Source organism: Carassius carassius, chromosome 31 (genome assembly GCF_963082965.1).
Source record: "Carassius carassius chromosome 31, fCarCar2.1, whole genome shotgun sequence".
Lineage (NCBI taxonomy): Eukaryota > Metazoa > Chordata > Actinopteri > Cypriniformes > Cyprinidae > Carassius > Carassius carassius.
This window is the reverse complement of record NC_081785.1, coordinates 5564609-5586709: the sequence shown is the minus strand read 5'-3', so window position 1 is coordinate 5586709 and position 22101 is coordinate 5564609. Positions and strand designations below refer to the sequence as shown.

At 35.9% G+C, this 22101-nt stretch overlaps 2 protein-coding genes across 3 annotated transcripts in view; one reads left to right on the top strand and one right to left on the bottom strand.

The window, feature by feature from the left end:
* The window catches only part of LOC132111404 (protein FAM184A-like), a 29977-nt gene extending 15546 nt beyond the window's left edge, over positions 1–14431 (top strand). Inside the window, exons 11-17 of one of the 2 annotated variants that reach the window (XM_059518671.1) lie at positions 5135–5288; positions 5656–5783; positions 7387–7571; positions 8627–8773; positions 10039–10156; positions 10347–10451; positions 14102–14431. In XM_059518671.1, the coding sequence (XP_059374654.1) occupies positions 5135–5288; positions 5656–5783; positions 7387–7571; positions 8627–8773; positions 10039–10156; positions 10347–10451; positions 14102–14110 (846 nt within the window). In that variant the 3' untranslated portion in view covers positions 14111–14431. Of the gene's footprint in view, positions 1–5134; positions 5289–5655; positions 5784–7386; positions 7572–8626; positions 8774–10038; positions 10157–10311; positions 10452–14101 lie in introns of those variants that run through there. The other variant, XM_059518672.1, reaches the window with a different exon arrangement.
* Positions 14432–15656: 1225 nt separating this feature from the next.
* Positions 15657–18242, bottom strand: LOC132112015 (cardiac phospholamban-like). Its single transcript, XM_059519613.1, has 2 exons — positions 18118–18242; positions 15657–16087 (listed from the first exon to the last, which is right to left on the bottom strand). Exon 2 carries the CDS (start codon positions 16007–16009, stop codon positions 15851–15853), a length of 159 nt encoding a protein of 52 aa, XP_059375596.1. The 5' UTR covers positions 16010–16087; positions 18118–18242; the 3' UTR covers positions 15657–15850.
* Positions 18243–22101: the final 3859 nt, after the last annotated feature.

Here is a 22101-nt window from a genome sequence, read left to right as displayed (position 1 = left end):
AATCAATAGACGTGCTGATTTTTTTAATATTCTTTTTTATATATTAGGTTAAAAAGAACATAATTTATTTGAAATATAATTCTTTAATAACATTATAAATGCCATTACTGTCACTTTTGATCAATTAAATGCATCCTTGCAGAATAAAAGTGTTTATTTCTTTTTTTTAAATCTTCTGGCCCCAGACATTTGAATGGTAGTGTATATGCCACCTGTTTTTCATCTATTTGTGATCACCGTGTAATGATTACCACCTTCACTGTCTCCTTTTCCCCTTCATAGTACTGTACATGTCTGTTTCCTTTACTCTCTGGATTTGTCACCCCTGCATTATCACCCCACACTGAGAATCTCCACTGTGCATGACTTCTGTATGGTAAATTACCCTTCTTTTTGTCCTTGCATGTCTACAGTCTACTCCTAAAACACATTTTGCATATGAAGACATGTTTCTCATCCAGGAAAGCGCAGCTGTTGTTTCATTTCAAAATTGTGCATTACATAGAATATTTTAAGATAGCAAGCCCAGAGATTTGAAGCAGACACATGATGCAGAATCTAACAAGCTTTTCTCCATCTCACTCAGCCTTGCGCTGCAGCCAAGAAAGAAGCTTCTTTAAGCTGATTTGGCCATATTTCGGATAACTGAGTAATGAAAAAAAAACATTAATAGTTGCTTTCATCTCCATTCTTTCATTCTCCATTTTTGTCAATCCTTGAATGCGGTTGTGGGCACTGCGTGTTAGAGTGGCTCTGTGGGTGGACTGTTTAAATGTACTCTCGTTCCTCCCAAACATGGGGTGGCATGGAAGCAGCAGGATAAAGAGAAACTATCCACAAAATGGTGGAGTGTCAACAGTAAAACGGGATGATTCTCTAATTAGATTACACTGTACAACATCATCTAATTAGTAACTGACCCACTATATTGAAAATCGTCTTCTTCCCAAATTTCTAAATAATTCAGTCCAAATTGCTTGATGCAGAGATATTTAGAGTTTTTAATATGATGATCTCCTTCCTAAAATACCAAGTCAACTATACTGTAGACTATTATATTTAAAGGCCGATTTGTACTTTGGGGAAACATAGTAAGTATGATATTTAAGGAAAACATGTTTAAATATTAAATAACTTGCATTCATGTTGACATTTGTTTTTATATTTTACAGTTTTGGCTCTAAAAAGTACAAACCCGATTCCAAAAACGTTGGGACACTGTACAAATTGTGAATAAAAACAGAATGCAATGATGTGGAAGTTTCAAATTTCAATATTTTATTCAGAACACAACATGGATGACATATCAAATGTTTATACTGAGAAAATGTATAATTTTAAGGGAAAAATAAGTTGATTTTAAATATTATGGCATCAACACATCTCAAAAACGTTGGGACAAGGCCATGTTTACCACTGTGTGGCATCCCCTCAGTCTGCAAACGTCTGGGGACTGAGGAGACAAGTTGCTCAAGTTTAGGAATAGGAAATGTTGTCCCATTCTTATCTAATACAGGCTTCTAGTTGCTCAACTGTCTTAGGTCTTCTTTGTCGCATCTTCCTCTTTATGATGCGCCAAATGTTTTCTATGGGTGAAAGATCTGGACTGCAAGCTGGCCATTTCAGTACCCGGATCCTTCTTCTACGCAGCCATGATTTTGTAATTGATGCAGTATGTGGTCTGGCTTTGTAATGTTGGAAAATGCAAGGTCTTCCCTGAAAGAGACGATGTCTGGATGGGAGCATATGTTGTTCTAGAACTTACCTTTCAGCATTGATGGTGCCTTTCCAGATGTGAAAGCTGCCCATGCCACACGCACTCATGCAACCCCATACCATCAGAGATGCAGGCTTCTGGACTGAGCACTGATAACAACTTGGATTGTCCTTGTCTTCTTTAGTCTGGATGACACAGCGTCCCAGTTTTCCAAAAAGAATTTCAAATTTTGATTCGTCTGACCACAGAACAGTTTTCCACTTTGTCACTGTCCATTTTAAACGAGCCTTGGCCCAGAGAAAACACCTGCACTTCTGGATCATGTTTAGGGATGGCTTCTTTTTTGACCTATAGAGTTTTAGCTGGCAACGGTGAATGGCATGGTGAATTGTGTTTACCGACAATGTTTTCCGGAAGTATTCCTGAGCCCATGTTGTGATTTCCATTACAGTAGCATTCCTGTATGTGATGCAGAGCCGTCTAAGGGCCCGAAGATCACGGTCATCCAGTGTGGTTTTCCAGTCTTGACCCATACGCACAGAGATTGTTCTAGGGCTGCAACTAACGATTATTTTGATAATCGATTAATCTGTCGATTATTTTTACGATTAATCGATTAATCGGTTTATGTACTTATATTTTAGTTTTTTCCATTTTTTCCCCAAGTAAATTATTAATAAATGGTCTTTATCATTCAGCATAGATTTAAGAGATTTTAACCATTTTGCACTGTCATATCCTCATCAAAAATATACCTGGAGTTGTTTTATTGTGTTAGTAATTCTTTTGTTGAACTCTTCTGCAATCAGAACACTGACCCATACTCTAGCAAATTTCACAAGGAGATTTCAAATAATGTTTTCACCATGGCAGTCCTTAGAGCTCCTAAAGTAGTTTAACATCCTGAACAAAGCTTATTAAGGAATCTTTCAGAACATATTTTCACGAAGAATAAGGATAAAACAGAATAAAATTGCAGTGCATTGTATTTTATTATTTACTGGGAAACAGCTTTATAGCTTTTGCTGTGAAATTGTAAACAATCCTTCAAAAAAAGTGCCAATGGCATGAAACCTGAATGGAACTCACAATTTAAAGTAAAATCCATCAGAAGGTTGTCCAGAAAAAAAATAGGACACACACAAAAAACCTGCTGTGTGAAAAAGAGCAGTGAATACTTAGAAAAAAAAGTGCATTTCAAATATCTACATTTACCTCTCTCATTCAGTCATAATTAGGCTGCACGACTGGATTTTGAACTGGTAAACGACAAACTGATCACAGAACATGTTTGTAAAGCTTTAAATGTTAACTGTTAAAAAGCAATGTTATTAGCTTTTACGACTAAACATTTGCAAACAACATTGTACTGGAGAATCTGCACAAATGAAAGTCTTAGGGGCCGTTCACATATCGCGCCTAAAACGCGTGGAAAACGCTAGGCGCACCGCTTTCTCCTCCTTTCCAAAGCGCTCGCGCAGAAGCGCCCCTGAGGCGTCTGCCTTTGCTAAGCAACCTCCTTGCTCTCTCCTTGAAGACGCGGAAATTTCAGCAAAGGATAAATGGATTTGTAGCTCAAAAAAATCGCTTGCAGTAGCTCTGCTACTAAATTTATTTCAAAATGGAAATCCATATACAACTATGATCAGCTGTTCCTTTCATCTTGACTGAGCTTTTAACGTTGTTACGGGAAAGGATGAAGCTGATTGGTTAGTTCTTGTCACATGACCCGCGGTGCGGTTGCGGCATTCTGAAAAGTTTAAATGTTTTTAACTCGATGCGGTGTTGGAAATAACGAACTTGATCGCGCAAAAGACGCGATATGTGAACGTCCCCTTAAACAGTGCAGTAGTGCAGAGTTTACAGGTTACTCTTCTTTTTTAAAGGCTCAATGTAAAGTACTCCCACATCACGCTGAATGCTGCAGACATAGTCTATGGCTGCAGAGACGCTGCTCGGGAAGCACGTGACATAAAACAAGGCCAGCTATTGGCTATTCGCTACTTCTCCTGTTGTACTGGCTGAGTAAAACCTCCGGTGGCTCATTACTGCCACACTTTGGTCACCGCAGATTTGAAATATGCACGAAATGAGCCGCTTACGGCAAATAAAAGTTATTTAGCAACGAATCGATGACTAAATTAGTTGACAACTATTTTAATAATCGATTTTAATCGATTAAATCGATTCGTTGTTTCAGCTCTAGATTGTTCCAGATTCTCTGAATCTTTGGATGATATTATGCACTAACTTCAAACTCTTTGCAATTTCTCTCTGAGAAACTCCTTTCTGATATTGCTACACTATTTTTCGCCACAGCATTGGGGGAATTGGTGATCCTCTGCCCATCTTGACTTCTGAGAGACACTGTTAATCTGGGAGGCTCTTTTTATACCCAATCATGTTGCCAATTGACCTAATAAGTTGCAAATTGGTCCTCCAGCTGTTCTTTATATGTACATTTAACTTTTCCGGCCTCTTATTGCTACCTGTCCCAACTTTTTTGGAATGTTTAGCTCTCATGAAATCAAAAAATGAGGCAATATTTGGCATGACATTTCAAAATGTCTCACTTTCAACATCTGATATGTTATCTATATTCTATTGTGAATAAAATATAAGTTTATGGAATTTGTAAATTATTCCATTCCTTTTTTACTCACAATTAGTACAGTGTCTTAAATTGTTTTGGAATCGGGTTTGTATAAAACAAGCATGATTAATCTCAGAATTTCCCAATTATGATCCACACTTTGTTTTTGTATTTTGGTCTTAATCCTTTTTGAAAATTCTGTTTGCCTTGCATTAGTGTAACAGCAGTGATGATGTCATTGTAACATTCTAAGTTGGGTTTTATTTTAACTTTCATTTGCATACTGAACTGTGATTGGTCTTTATATATAAATATATATTTGATATATTTACACTATAGTGCAAAGGTTTAGGGTTATGATGTATTGCAGTTTCCACAAAAATGTTTAGCAGCACAAAACTTTTCAACATTGTTATTAATAATTAATGTTTCTTGACCACCAAATCAGCATATTAGAATGATTTCTGAAAGATCATGTGACATTGAAGACTGAAGTAATGACAATTCAGCTTTGCATCACAGGAATAAATTACATTTTAACATATATTAAAATTGAAAACAGATATTTTAAATAATAATAATAATAACAGTGACAAAGCAGATCAAAAAACTTAAGCTTAAGTAAAATTTTAACATTGTTTTTTCAGAGCTACCATTTTTTTCATTATATACAAATCTAGTTTATCATTTTGTTCCCATCGCATCATGAGTGAGTGTGATGAATTCAGATGTGAGTGTGTTCTATATTTTTATGCATTAGATGTGTGCTTCTGTATTTTTATGCCTTTATATTCATCTGTGTCTGTACTTGTGCATTTGTGTAGGAGCTTGAGGAGCGTCTAGAACAGGAACAGAGAGAGGAGTTACACACTTTGAGTGAAGCCCACAGACAGACCCTGGAAATCCTTCAGCAGCAGTCGGACCAGGAGCTCCAGACGCTGCGCTTTGAGCTGGAGGATGAGGGCAAAGCCATGCTGGGTGAGACGAGTCATACGCTCTCATTAACTACAGCACCACATTCCAGCCTACAAGATTAGAGCCTTTTATGGGGTCATTAAAGTCTTGTAGTATATTCATATCCACTGTTATAATGAAAGCAAATAATCATTTTCACTGCTGCTTTTATCCTAAAGTGTCTTAAAGTGCACTTATTACAGAGTAAATCTTTTCACTCAAGGGTACAATGATAATAGCTCATGGATCACTCACTGCAGGGGTTTGAAGCTACAACCTTCTGGTCACCCCTCAGAGCGATTATACCACAATTAGGCTCTTAGTAAGCTCTTAATACAAGAAAATAAGGTAAAAATATTGGTTTGTACTGGGTTTCTTTTATGTTGTGTAGCTTCCCTGCGGTCTGAGCTCAATCATCTCCACGCCACTGCCATCGAACACCTGCGACAAGTACATTTCAAGGAGAACAATGCGGCCAAACGAGAGCTGGATGACACGATCGAGCGCTGCAAAGAACATGTGAGCATTTTTGAAAGTTACAAAGCTTGATATGACTCTGTACCTTGGTGCTAAACCCAACAGAAATGGCAGGTATCATCAGCAGACTTACCATTTTGGGTTGATGATGGATGCAGACTCTTTATTAATTCCAAAAGAGAAAGGTATCTTGATTTATATTTTTGTTCAGACTTACACTTTCATCTGGTTACTGGTAATACCCTGTATTTTCACTATATTTGCTTTTAGTAAGAAGCTTTTTCTCTCACGGGAAACTCTGATGTCTCATGCCTTGCAAAACATTTGAGCCTTAACAAAACAGACAGTCCCGCATGATATGCTTCATTTCAATGCATCTTCAATTTTCAGACTCTGAATATTTTTATTTTTTCCATTTGAACAATTGTTTGTTTTTTTGCACATATTGTGCATGTCTATGATTTTTTTTGCCCACAGACATCATTTATGTCTGCAGAATAAACAGTTCAGGACATGCTGTCGTTTCTGTAGTTTGAGTGTTTTTTATTACCTGAAATAAAATGAAATACAACTATTAGAAAAGCTGCTTATGGCTTGAAAATTTAAATACTAATATTGCTAAAAACTAACACTGAAATAAAAATGATTTGTAGCTTTTATTTATATATATATATATATATATATATATATATATATATATATATATATATATATATATATATATATATATATATATATATATATATATATATATATATAAACAATAAATATAAAAGCAAATTTAGAATTTAGTATTTAGTTAATAAATACTATAATATTATTTAAATAGTACTCTGTTCAGAGTTAGTGGTTTGTTAAGATCTCTGTCATCATTTGTTATGACTTTGTAATATATTTTGAAATATGTATCAGGGCTGTTTTGTCAATATAATGAAAGTCACTGGGGTCTGATGTTTTTGGATTTCGACATTTTGTATGATAAAGGAAAGTCAAATAGGTTCAGAACTACATGTGGGTGAATAAATGATGACAAACTTTCCATTTTTGGATGAACTATTCCTTTAAGTATGATCAATACTAATAGTGACCACTAATAAAAACAAAGAGAATACCGAAATCCCACATTTGAATGGGGGATCCAGTGTGAAGGCCAAGAATTTCCAACCTGTTTGGATAAATCCAGATGCCACACGGTGCCCTTGGTTTCAAACAGGGTTGTGGTTTCTCACTATAGAAAGGCTTGAATCTGACTGAGAGGTCAAACAAGTGCCAGGCTATTCAAAAATGTCTCTAAGCTAAGCTGCACTTTGCAGAAATTTGAAGAATAACCACAATGAATAAAAAATGAGGTACTGAATTCTGAATTATGGGAGAGCTCTCACCGTGACTTACACCACTTTCCCATTTTCATATTTGATTTATAATCCCCCTCTCTGTCTGTCTCTCTAATACACACTCATAGTCTCACTCTCTCATGTTCGTTTCACTTCATTTAGTACTTCAGCACAATTGAATCTCTTTTAATGTGACCTATATACACGTTTTGTAATCTCCTGGGTCTGGCCGTCTCGTTTAGAGACACAGTTGCCCTTTTGTTAAAGTCTATAACTGTAACCATATAACTTTTTGTGGATTGCCTCTGCAGGAACAAGACCTCCTAGGGCGTATATCTGACCTGAGGCAGGAGGTGAGCTGCAGGAAGAACCGGATCGCCGATCTGGACCATGAAATCCATTCGCTCAATGAGACCATCAGCACCTTGACCAAGGAGTTGGAGCTCAAAGGGAAGGAAGTTCTGCGGGTGCGCAGTGAGGCCAATCTGCATATCAGGTACCAACTAATTAACATATGTGAGGATGTATTAACCCTTTATCAGGCTGTTTTAACTTCTAGAAATTATTGGACTGTCAGTTACGTGACTTGGCACTCAGTCGAGCAAACTGAAGATCTTGCTTCACCCTTTTGATCGTATTTGTCCCTTTCTCCTCATCACTTTTTGTCTTCTCTTCTTATCTCTGTCAGCAAAGCCAGACACATAAAGAAACAGGAAATTGCAGTGCTCACTGTAATACTTTCATGTTAAGGTTGGAATACAAATGGTGAACATTACCATTATCCCGGTTTTTGGTAGCCTCCTTTTATGCAAAATAGAGTCACTGTCATCTTATGCGTGTGTAGAATCTTTTTTGGCTTTCATCAGCTATTAAATTATAAAACCCTAAAGGTCAGTCTAGCTGAACTAGAAGCTAATTTAATGTGAGAAGAAAGCAGACAGAGCCATTTCCCACGCAGAAGCGCACAGCCTCCAGGCAGAGCTTTCTGACTCATTATCATCTTATTCTTCTGTTCAAACGATATTAATGTGTCAAGGTCACTGGAGGTGTCTGGCAGATATATACAAACAAATTTAATTTGGTTTCATTCAAAATTAGTTAATTTCTGGCTTTCATGAAAAGAGATTATGTTCTTTGGGGAACTGAGGGAATGTGTTGTAATAAATAAGTGAGCTTGTGCTTCTCAGAAGGAAATACATTTGAATGTGTTTGTTGTCAAGAATATTTGCTCTATTTGTAGACTCTGCACTCTTAAAAATGAAAGTTCTAAAACGGGGTTTTCATAGCAGTAAAGAAGACAGTAAAGAAACAGTAAAGAACCATTTTGGGAACCTTTCAGTGAATAATTCTTGAAAAGAACCTTTTGTTTTTAGTGTGGAGAACATTTAATAATCTGAAGAACCATTTCCTCTGTAGAACCTTTTGTGCAATGGAAAGGTTCCATGGATGTTACAGGTTCCTCATGGAACCATAGATGCCAGTAAAGAACCCTGATTTGTGTATAAATGGACCAACTGTTTTGCATATGTTACATGATTTTATTTGATGTAGGGCTCATGAACAGGATCTCTCTAAGCGCCTCGAGAGGGAGATTGAAGAGCTGAATGCTTCTCATAACAGAGAGACCCAGATCATGCTGTCAGATTTTAACAAAGCTCAAGAGCTGCTAAAAGACAAGATCTCTGCTCTGCAGATTCTGTGAGTCCCTTTATCTCAGTTACTGATTGAATCTCAAATTGAGTTGAATATCAAAACACATAATTTTAATGTAATATCCTCATGAATATTTCAGAAAACAGCTAGATGAATCACATTAGCTTCATTTCAAAACCTGAATCTGCTTTGATTTCTACTACTACTATATATATATTTAAAATCAGTCAGAACAAGTTACTTTCAGTTGAAACAGCTCGGATTTAGATTTTAGTCTGGCATTACATAACTGAATCCAATGATGAACTGCCTTTAACTATCATTTTTGCATTATAGACACTGTTGTCCTAATGAATGTTGTTCAGTTGCTTTGACGCAATGTATTTTGTTTAAAGCGCTATATAAATAAAGGTGACATTGACATTGACATTGACATTAGGCTTAAGCCTTTTCTGTGAAATGGGGGGATAATGTTCTAAGTATTTTTTTATGCTTATTAAAATATTGCAATAGAGTCTGATGTTAGCATGTCTCTTATATACAAAATTACATAACATATATTAGGTGAAAAATTTCATTAGATGGAACTATTTTTAACAAATCTTGTTGGCCTTCTTGAATACACATTTTCACTGAGCTCGTAGCAATGCATTCTGGGACTGTATTAAACATGAAGGATATATGTGAAATTTGAAGCAGGAAAGTGGCCTAAAGTCATTCATTTTTGGTGAAAATTTATGATTTGAAGCATCATGAGTGACAGAGATGGCTAGTAATGAGAATTATGAAAAAGAGTTTACTTGGGGTCTTAGGGGAACATTTATTAGCGACCAACAGTACAGCAAAATAACGAACTTCGGCAATGTAATCACTTTGATTGTTTATAAAACTTCACATCAAAAGCATGCCAATGCAGTATTGTTATTGTAAAATACTAAAACTATTAAAATTTTAACTGAAATGAAGATTAAATTAAATAGGAATATTATATAAAACTTAAATAGAAGTTGAACAACAAAAATTAATACTAAACTAAAACTAAGACAAAATTTAATTAAACTGAAGTAAAATTCAGCTAAATATTTTTTTTTAATAATTTCAAGTATAAAAGCAATAACAAAATGTCTAAAACATAAACTGAAATTAAAACAAAAATGGAAAATATTACAAAAACTATAACCGTATATAATAACTAAAATAACACCGTGCCTATGATGTTTAAACACGTTGACTTGGTCACAGGTTTTATGACAGAGCCATTGTTTCTACTGTGGTATAATTGTTAATTTAAATGTATGTGGGATGAGCAGGTTGGAAGGTACGGAGGAGAAGTTCAGGAATAGAGAAAGCCGACCAGAGGACCTTCAGGTGATTGCTGGGCTCAGAGAAATAGTGTCAGAGAGAGAAGCCCTAGTCAAGAAACTTGTGGTAAGTATCCACATCAATGGTTTGTAGAGGTGTAGCATCCCATTAAAAGTAATATGTGTACTACTGTTTTACTACATAGCTTTTTTTTGTTTGTCCCAAAGCATTACATGTCTTTAGACAAAAGTCAATATCAGTTCATTGATTTTTCTGCACAGGGCCTTTCGGTCTGACTGTGCCTCCTTTGTTCCAGGATGACAAGAAGTTTTATCAACTGGAGCTGGTGAATCGAGAGCCTGGTTTCAACAAGGTGTTCAACACCAATCCCAATGTTGGGGTCATAAACCCCCTTATAAAGGTTAGAGAGAAACAGCCACACTGATCAAAGAATACCTCCAAAGTCCACATACATTGGATATGATATGATACTAAAAAAAAAAAATCACAAACCTTTTTAAAAGCACTTCATCTCATGGAATCCATGAATATTATAAAAGAATACTTCAAAGGTTATGCCTTATGTGAAGTGTGTTTTACAGGGGTAGCTCTGAAATGGGATATTCTGCAGAGACTTTTTATAGCCTTCTACTGTTCTTTTAGTTGTACTTTTACTTTCTGTTGCGTAAGTTGTGTTTGTGTGGTTGTCATTGTCTGTCTTATATCCATGTTCAAACATCAATTCTACCCTGCTTTCCAAATCATAAGTTCTGTTCCAAAACCTAATGTGCTGCCTACATAGGACATGAAAGCTCAGAAGAGTCCCATATGATGCACCCTACATCAGCATTAGCATCTTCACAGTTCCAATAGAATCTAACATTAGAATGTGGCTAATGATGCAACACAGTTCTACAAACATTTATAGGGTTGTATGATTTTTTAATGCTCTCTCAGGCTCACCAAAGCTGCACTGTTCAATAATACAGTAAAGGCAATAATATTGTGCAATGTTTTACAATTACTTTTTAAATATATTTTATAATATATTTTATTTTGAATATATTTTAAAATATTTATTCCTGTGGTGCTCAGGTAAACTTCTTAATATAATCGGAGTTAAAAATAGTTATGCTCTGTAATGTTTTTGTGGAGAATTCTTTGATGAACACAAAAATTCAAATACACAGCATTTATTTGAAATAGAAAAGTCTTTATTGTCACTTTTGATCAATTGAATGCATCCTTTGTTTAAAAAAAGTAATAATTTTTTACTTTCGGCATTGTCACATACGTAAGCCATTTTGATCTGAGGCTCAATCCAATGATTTTGGTGTGTCTAGTGTCACCAGCTAAGCTACAGAAACTGCTTTTGATGAAGTACATTCTGGGATTTCCTTCATAACGAAGTACACATGCTCTCATAACTTTTTATATTTAATTTAATAGGAAAATTAGGACTGTGCTTATGACAGTCAGCTCATTAGGTTTTGTAACAGAGCTATAATCTGTCATTTCTGTTCGCATTTAAGATGATGTTCATTACCTTGTCATCGTTTAACTTCAAGCTACAATTCGCCATCACCTCCGACTTCCCACAATCCCTTTCTGTGTGTGTGTCCTTTTAATGTAGCATAAGAGTAGAAAACCTGTCAACAGTTTCGCCAGCTCTCCGAACCTAAGTGTTGTTGCGACGGAAGGGATGGCGGGCGGCTCGGTTCCGCCTGCTTGCCTAGTGTCTGTCCCCAACTCCCCCATTCACCACCATGAGCTCAGATCTAACAATCCTCCGCCCCCTCCAACCCCTCCACCTCAGGCCGACTCCACTCGGAGGTGAGATTGTCCGAGACGTCCTTGTCCTCACAAGAGACATGCTTAAAACCACAGAACTGTCTTGCCATTGGTCGGATCACACGGTCTCAGTCCAAACAGTAGAAAAACCGTCCGTCTGTCTGTTTATTGGACGTTTTGATATGTGTGTCCCAGTGAATTGTGGGTATGCTTGTCACACAGTCCTTAATGCGTCTTGCTGGCAAATGGCACACATTTAACATTTTTGTACTTCATGCTACTTTTATGTGCATGATAAATTGTATGTACCAATGTCCTTATTATGTCCAGTTCGACAAGAATAATCACAAATCGGACTGAAAGTACACATAAACTGTGTGTGATCACATAATGGCATTGGAATGCCAATGTGAGCATGCAGTTGATGTCATCACATGTCATCACATAGCAGTCACGAGTATGGCTCCGCCCATTAGCCGTACTCCACCCTTCACATGTCTTGCATTTGTTGTTTTGTGGTTTTAAAATGAGCTTATTCTTGGTATGTCTTGGTATCTCTTGTCTAGGGAAAATCACGCTCAGGAACTTTGGGCTGAGAGATAATATTAGACTGTGTCTGGTAGAAGGGCATATTTTATTTATCATTTAAAAGGAAATAGTTCAGCATGGTGCCTGTGATTCATTTGATGCGTGAACAAGGAAGGCAGCTTCCTATTGGTCAAGAGAAACTGCACTGCGTGCTGCAGTAATAACAGATATCAAATTTTAGGATCATTCCTACTTTCACCAAAAAAATCAAAGGTTACTTGACTGTAATATTGACTATTATAGAAAAATAATGTAAATACACGTGTATAGTGGTCACAAAAATATTTAGACACTTATGAATTGGATGTATTGCCATATTTTTAACTCAGAATATCTAACTCAAAAAAACTTTAAAATCTACCCATTTTTCCTCATTAACTTTACTTTTCTTAAATAGTGTGTGCAAATACTTTTTTATTTACTGATATTTGCACATTCATTCATATTTTGAGTGATGCTTGGTAAAGACTTTCTGTTAATCTTAAATGAGTTTAAATCTGTTTTCGAAATGAATTGCTAAGGATGCATCAGAAATGGCAAAACTGTTTATTTTATATGTTTTATTTACTCAAAAAAGTGGTGAAGTACTTTGAAACAATTTTCACTCAGAAAATTACAGCAAGTAACACATTGAAGTAAACATGAAATGCAAAAAAAAGAATATATTTCCAATTTAAATATATATTCATTCTTAAGTCAACATAAATGTACTGATGAATGAAGCAAAAGAAGTCTTTGTTTTCAGAGAAACTGAACACAAATTAAGCGAATATTCTTAAAACAAGAACAAACATCTGTCAGTGGGGTGTGAAACTAGTTTTCCCTTTGAATTAAGCTGATTTTTTGAGCCCACTGGCAATATTTGTTCTTGTTTTAATCATTAACTCAGCTGATATTAATCCGTTTCTAATAAAACAAGACTTCTTATCTCGTCATTTTGATTCTCAAGTAAATGGATCTTGATTAAAGAAACTTCAGACATTTGCTTTTGAAAACAAGACAAAATCACTTTTTTGCAGTGTGTTCAGAAGGTACAGGAACATTTATTTCCATATTCTGGAAGTCGGGAGTAGAGCTTTTCAAGCCTTAAGTTTTTTTTATTATTATTTTTTTTTAAGTAAAATTAATTAAAAAGTGAAGATCTATTGAAAGTTGTATTTTCAAACTTTAAAGCATTGCTAATACAAGACATTTACATTTAGAGACTATATTAGCGTATTGTGTTCCATTCAGTTTATTCCTTTCTTTACTTGGTCTCAAAAAAGTCTCAAATTTACCTTCATAAAACATGCAGAAACCCTGAACTCTTCATTGGAGCGAGTCTTTAAGGAGCTGATCCAAATTCATTAAGCCTTAATTTTGAACAGTATGTCTGTTGTTTCATCATATAAACCCTGCTTTTTGTGAAATATTTTGCTTGAAACATGTTTGTGCTAACTTTCTTTAACATAACGTCTAATCTTTCGTAATGACATTCTCAAGGGGTTGCTTAAGTGTTCACATATTTTTTGTGGCCATTGTTCACAAGTATATCTATTTTTAGATAGTATCATCCTGCAATAAAGTAGCATGCTTTCTTCTTTTTCCATGCTAACTTCATGTGGAAGTGTTTGATTAGGATGTGTGAATTGACTTTTCCTTTAATGTTGCTGCAGTGTAACTGGTTGTTTGACTTCTCTGTGTTTTGTGCAGCCCTCGTAAGACTGAGGATTCGACTGTAGCACCAAAAGAACAGCAACCACAAGAGTTATTTTCACAGTACTTCTCCTTTTAAAATTTTCAAGACACCCAACTGAATAGGCATGTGAAACTGCAGTTTTCAATAACCCATTCGTCTGTTCTTGATATCTCACTGTGAGTTTGTTATTTTCCCTTTTGATATGGGCATTTACTTGATTTAAAATGAGATGCAGATTCATTTCATATAATATTCATAAATGTGTCTTTTCTGGTTGGACTAAAACTGTTGGAATACCAATGTCTTGCCAGTTTTGAAATAAATTGCACAGACACTTACATATATATTTGTGTTATATTGTCTTCTTACAAACTATAAACCATTAATTTAATAAATAAATAAAATAAATAAATAAAACATTTATATCTTAAATATACACTCTAAAAAATGCTGGGTTGTTTCAACCCAACTTTGGGTCAAATATGGACTAACCCACATTTCTATCCCAAAAGTTGGGTTAGTCCATATTTTACCCAAAGTTGGGTTGAAACAACCCATCATTTTTATAGCTTATGAGAATGGTAAAAGGACTACATGTCTTCAATTGTGTCATTATTTACTCAACGTGATGTCAGTAGTGATGTTAGTTTCCAAAAATGTTGCAATTTTTTTTTTTTAAATATACACATATTTTTTTTTGTACAACCACTGTTTATACTGACCAAAAGCTATCAAATTGGGCTAAATGTATTCTGCAGTATATTGCATAATATTTCAAGTCCTCTGAAGTCATAGGACTGAAAAAAAATTGTGTAGAAACAATTTTCACTCAGAAATTGCTAATCAGGAAATGATACCCCAATAATCATTGGTTTATTTACAGCTTTAAATAAACTATGAAAAAATAGATTCTTTACATTTGTATGTGAATTTTATTTAAAAAGCCATATAGGTTAGGAACGAGGGAGAGTAAATAAAGACATTTTTTTATTTATAACTGAACTATCCCTTTACATGCACTTTAAGTATTTTTTTACAGTGCATTTTATGGTTTTCAGCTTCAATGACTTGAACAGGATCTAGGCTACACATGGCTTATTTCTTGTTACTTTTGTTTAAAAAAATTCACTCAGGACTTAAAACAAACATTCTTTTTATTTGTTGGCCACATTTAACAACATCCTTAAATTACCCATTATAGCTCTCTCTCTCAAATCATGTTCACTGGAAGTGTAAACAATCCGTTGATTTACATCAGTGCCAACATGCTCTGTTCCTCTGTGAATAATATATGATTTACGGGACTGACCTATACATTTAGCATTTCAACACAACAAGCACGATATTTTGATGTTAAATCTTCATGTTTTTGTGAACTACACCAGTTCAGATGACTGCTTTCCCCTGTGAGGTCTACATTCATATACAAAACATATCTGAATTAACCTAACATATAATTTTGTATGTTTATATATATATATAACATATATAGCTACACACATATATATATATATATATAGGGTATATATATAAAATACAAAATATATGTGAATGAGGCTTTTACTCATTCAAAGGTAAAAAATATGTTTATTGTTATAAGAAGAATGCAGCAAACATAAATAGAGAAAAAATATCTGCCACCCTCATATAATTTCAGGAAATTTTAACGCGTTGCATCATTGGTAGGACATTTTCAATTTCCCAAAATTGTCCAAGATCTTGAGCAGTGCATCTTGTGATTGGCCGGTTGTCATGTTTTGGTGTCACATGAGCAAGACGATGATGTAGATGAGCAGGAGGCAGACGAGGATGAGCGAGAAGTTGATGATAAGATCTTGAAGGTTGCGTTTGGTCTGCGGGTTCACTTCGACGTTGGATGCCCTCCGGATGGCTGAGCGTGTCATGTGCTGCACCCTCTCCATCCTAAACAAAACTGCAGAGTAGATGCAGTGAGAGGAATGGATGGATGGAGATGGTGGTGCTATTGCATTCTTGTGGTGCTTAATGGTGAAAAGGAGAGAAAAATGTTCTATTTTAAGATGACGATAATATGATAATATGATGATAATAAACCTTTCAGGTTGTGATGTTGCATCCTTGCCTATAATTCTGTATCACTGTCTTCTTATTCTTGTATTCATGACTTCTACATAAAATCAAAGTGATGCATCAAGTACCACTGAAATATTTATTAATATTTTCTTTTGCAATAGCGAGATGTATAAAACATTCAAAATCCATAATTTTGGGTAAATATAGCAAAAATAAATAGATTCGTTTTTTTTATATTAAATATTAAATACAGTATATAATGTATTGTATTAATATTATTTTAAAAATCCAATTTATTTAAATGAATTTATAAATGCACTATGTATTTATTTTTTAAGCACTATGGGATTTACTCTTAAAAAAGCCAAATAAAAAATTTTAAGGAGTGGTAAAAATAAGTAAAAGTCTATATTTAATTATAAATTATATATTTATGTATTCAGAAATCTAAGTAAATAAATAAATACATTATTTGTTTATTCATTCATTCAAAACATGAAGCCATTTTTCTTTTCATTTTCCTTCCCGATTTAATTATTCACATATCAGGGGTTCATGTAATTGATTAACAAATATATAAAAAGTATTAAAAATACTACATGAAAATGTATAGTAGAGATCATATGAATTTCAGTCAAAGTTTTCTTTATTAGCAATTCTTTAATAAAAACAAAAATAACTGAATCTTATAATCTGGTTGCAATTTTCATTCTTTTTATTCATATCATGCATTTGTCTTGCATAATTGTGATTTGCCAAAGTGATGTGATTAGCATGAATCCTCTATAGGCACTCAAAGTTCAAAGAGCACTGACTGTCGTACTCTTACCCTCTTTAGGGCACTCATGTTAAAAGCTGTGAATGACATGCGTTCGTGAGTGTCGGCCACTTGTCTAACAGCTAAAGCTATTCTCTTATCAGCTGTCTCCAGATATATGTGCTCAATTCCAGACTAAGTTCATATACAGTCAGTCGAGTCACTTCTTTCAATTGTATTGTAGTCAACCATTGATTGTCAATACATTCTTTCAGCTCCTGTTTCCCTTTACTAAAACTGATGTACAAACATTCCAAGTAAGACATTCTTGAATAATTTCCAGGAACAACATTCCTATTAACAAAGTTAATTGACCATTAAAGAGACGAGGTAGTTAGACAGCAAGTCTCTCTCTATCTGTCTCTCTCCCTGGCTTACCAATGCTCAGAAAAGGGATGGGAAATTTCAGTATTTCATAGTGCTGTAGTGTATTAGGCTTGAACTAGATTTTAAAGAGCACCTGTATCGCTATTAGGCCCTCGAGTGCTGCACTTGACCCGTAGCTCCATGTGGACTGTTGCTTTGGGTAAACAAACATCAGCTAGATGATAAAAGTAAAAATAGCAAAAGCAGATCCTTATGAACTTGATCTTGTTTTAAAGGCTCCAAAAGCCAGTGTTTATCAGGGGAGGCTCTGCATTCTAGTCCTGTGATCCAGTGACAATTATAACCGCAAAGATGTAAAGTAAACACTAGCATCTGTGATCAGGATGGATTGAAGTTTAATGAAAGCAAACTAGATTTGCCTTTTATTCCATTTCAAAAGACTATACAATGATCCTCTGTACTGGCTGTACAGTAAAAATAAATAAAGCATTATCATCGGCATCAGAGTTGATCAAATTATTGTTTGACTTTGACCCACTGTTTTCAGTTTGCTGATTTGCATGGAAACAAATTTAATTTTATGTTCAGGATGCAAATGTGCTTTTGGTGTTCTTTCTAGACAGTTCATCCTCTGTGTCCTTCAGGTTTGAATATATTTTCAATCTCTTCCACTATTTTCTGATATAAACCATATGCAATGTCGTGGAAATCTTCAGAATCAATCTTTTAATATTAAAGCTAATATTTTTGACATTATTTTAATGAAGTAGCTGTGATAATTCAATTCAAGGTCTGTTAAACTTAATATTTACTTGATTAAAGAATTGTTCTTACCCGTAAAATGGCAGCTGAAGGAGGAAGCAGTCCTTTCAAATATACGGTAAAGTGTGAAACAGCAGGAAAATGTTGGATGTATACATGTAGACACTCAGGCTCTCAGGACACGCTACAGAGTTTATAGGAGGAACTGAAAGGGGTGGGGAAAACAAACGGGAGGGCGGTAGATGCAAAGGGAACACATCCAACCTCAAGATCACAGGACTGAACTGTTTGTATCTGCTTCTCCATCCAGTGTTTGTTGTGATGACACACGACACAACTGATGAAGGAAGTTAATGCTGGATCATTATCCTTCCAAACTCAGTTTATAGTAAATAAAGAGGAGTGATAGAGCAGGATTGTTAGATTTTTAAAAAGAAACAAACATATATATATGATATTACAACCAAATGAATACAAATATGACTCTGAATATTACAAGTTTTGAGGCTTTAAGCATTATCACAGTCTAAAATAAATAGCCAAATTTCAGCCAAATTTATTTTACCCCCAAAAGGCTAACAAGAAGTGAAAACCACTTAATTTTCTATAATATATATATATATATATATATATAAACACACACACACACACACACACACTGAACAAATAAACGCAACACTTTTGTTTTTGCCCCCATTTTCATGAGCTGAACTCAAAGATATAAGACTTTTTTTATGTACAAAAAGGCCTATTTCTCTCAAATATTGTTCACAAATCTGTCAAAATCTGTGTTAGTGAGCACTTCTCCTTTGCCGAGATAATCCATCTCACAGGTGTGGCATATCAAGATGCTGATTAGACAGCATGATTATTGCACAGGTGTGCCTTAGGATGGCCACAATAAAAAGCCATTCTAAAATGTGCATTTTTAGTGTATTGGGGGGTCCGGGATCAATAAAACCAGTCAGTATCTGGTGGGACCACCATTTGCCTCATGCAGTGCATCATCTCCTTCGCATAGACTTGATCAGGTTGTTGATTGTGGCCTGTGGAGTGTTGGTCCACTCCTCTTCAATGGCTGTGCGAAGTTGCTGGATATTGGCAGGAACTGGAACACACTGTCGTATACACCAATCCAGGGCATCCCAAACATGCTCAAAAGGTGACATGTCCGGTGAGTATGCTGGCCATTCAAGAACTGGGATGTTTTCAGCTTCCAGGAATTGTGTATATATCCTTGCAACATGGGGCGGTGCATTCTCATGCTGCAACATGAGCTGATGGTCGTGGATGAATGGCACAACAATGGGCCTCAGGATCTCGTCATGGTATCTTTGTGCATTCAAAATGCCATCAATAACATGCACATGTGTTCATTGTGCATAACATACGCCTGCCCATACCATAACCCCACCGCCACCATGGGCCACTCCACATCAACAACGTTGACATCAGCAAACCGCTTGCCCACACAACACCATACACGCTGTCTGCCATCTGCCCTGTACAGTAAAAACCAGGATTCATCCATGAAGAGAACACCTCTCCAAAGTGCCAGACGCCATTGAATGTGAGCATTTGCCCACTCAAGCTAGTTAAGATGATGAACTGCAGTCAGGTTGAGACCCCGATGAGGACAATGAGCATGCAGAAGAGCTTCCCTGAGACGGTTTCTGACACTTTGTGCAGAAATTCTTTGGTTATGAAAACCGATTGTTGCAGCATCTGTCCAGGTGGCTAGTCTCAGACGATCTTGGAGGTGAATATGCTGGATGTGAAGGTCCTGGGCTAGTGTGGTTTCATGTGGTTTGCGGTTGTGAGGCTGTTTGGATGTACCGCCAAATTCTCTGAAACTTTGGAGATGGCTTATGGTAGAGAAATGAACATTTAATTCACGGGCAACAGCTCTGGTTGAAATTCCTGCAGTCAGCAAGCCAATTGGATTCCCCCTCAAAACTTGCGACATCTGTGGCATTAAGCTCTGTAATAAAACTGCACATTTTAGAATGGCCTTTTATTGTGGCCAGCCTAAGGCACATCTGTGCAATAATCATGCTGTCTAATCAGCATCTTGATATGCCACACCTGTGAGATGGATTATCTCGGCAAAGGAGAAGTGCTCACTAACACAGATTTAGACAGATTTGTGAACAATATTTGAGAGAAATAGGCCCTTTGTGTACATAGAGAAAGTCTTATATATTTGAGTTCAGCTCATGAAAAATGGGGGCAAAAACAACAGTATTGTGTTTATAATTTTGTTCAGTGTATATATAATGAATGTATTGATTTATATATTTTTTTTATAAAAACAGCTTTTTTCCCGTAAGATCAAAATATATCATTTTAGGAAGAGAAAAACTTATGATTTTTATTATTTGCCATTATTATTATTAGTAGAAGTAGTAGTATATATATTTTTAAAGGCTATGAGAAGTTGTTTTAATTCATTTATTAATTTAATAATCAGATGGTCTGTTAACTTTTGTATTTGTATGATGGGGCAGCTGTGGCCTAATGGTTAAAGAGTTGGACTCGTAACCCAAAGGTCACAGGTCTGAGTCTCAGTGCTGGCAGGAGTTGTAGGTGGAGGGGAGTGAATGAACAGCTACCATGCCATACTTGGCAAATGTCACAACTTTCATTTTCTTTCATTCTTTCGTATTTATCAACTATTCACTATTAAAGATACTTAAAAACAGACCAAATTATTAATAATTAACACATTTTTTAGTGAATTAGTAACTTTGCTTAATTTATAAAGTATGTGGTGTATCACTATGACACTGTCACGTGTATGTTCCTGTTTGCCCTTATTTGGTCCTTCCTGTTCCTGTCTTCATTGTGTGTATACTGTACATCTCCAGCTGTGTTTGATTAATTAATTAATTTGCTCCCAGATGTTTCCCATTGGTGTCTTTTTATTTAAAGTGTTCTCAGTTCTTTGTCTGCTGTTAAATGTCTTCTGCGAGTTTCCTGTTGCTAGTTCCATTAAATTCTATGTTGAAGTGTTCTCCTGTGTCTCCTCATTCCTTCCCTGAGTGTATCGTGACATAATAGCAGACCGTGACAGAAAGCAGAACCCCTTCTAACCTGTTTGTTTGTTTGTTTTTTTCTGTTCGATCCTCCCCGCTATCATGTTGGAACAGGCTCTATTTATCGCCGTGGCTCAGGCGAGTCATGACCGATCACCTATGTGAGGGCATTCATGCTGCTCGCCCTGGCCAGCTCCCTCGATGGGGAGAGACTGGTGACGTTGTTCTGGCTCAGGATCACATACCATCGCCCCACGGAGTTCCCAGACACCACCAACCCCGACTGGAAGGAGGCAGTCATCCAGTGTCTGGAGAGCCTCTGACCCCGATCTGGAACCCCTCAGCCAGCCGTTCCCATTTTGTTCACATTTACTGTGGGTTTCAATGTATGCTGCTTAAGTGATTTTATTCAAACCTTTTGGTACTCATGCTGATTTCAACGGCAAAAATCATATTAAAGTAGAAAGACTGAAATGGTATTTTCTTGTAAAACATACTTCAGTAATCTTTATTTACAGCTTTAAAAAATTACTTTTTTACAGAGTTGTTGTTGTATGAGATATGACACAAAGTTTGTTGATGCTGAGAAAAACTATAGTGGCGTGTGGAGACTACTTTGTGTTAAGGAGCTTTACAGGCTTTGGAAAACCTAAATCAAGCACGGGGGAAGCATTTGAAAAGCACACCACTGTTATCTAACAGCCAAGGATGCGTACAGGAATGTGAGCTGGTTGTGTTTTCTCTGGACTTGACTTCGCTGCTTTTGGCGTGCCTCCTACTGTCCTGCAGCTATGTGGGACGCAAGTGTGCGATTCCTCAGCATAAGCCCCGGTAGCCCTGCCTCCTCTTCTACAACAAAAATACCGTAATGAACGAGAAGGTGACAGTGCAATGATATGTCATCACAGATGGATGATTTAAGCTCTGGATGAGGCCGGGTTTTATCCCATCTTGCGTGAAGCACAAGAAAACCAGAAACACATTTACTAGAGTATTTATCAATCTCTCTCTGTGGATTTAC

What these genes read in the sequence shown, in the direction of transcription:
- LOC132112015 (XM_059519613.1), bottom strand. Translation starts at nt 16,009, where the DNA reads ATGGAGAGGGTGCAGCACATGACACGCTCAGCCATCCGGAGGGCATCC.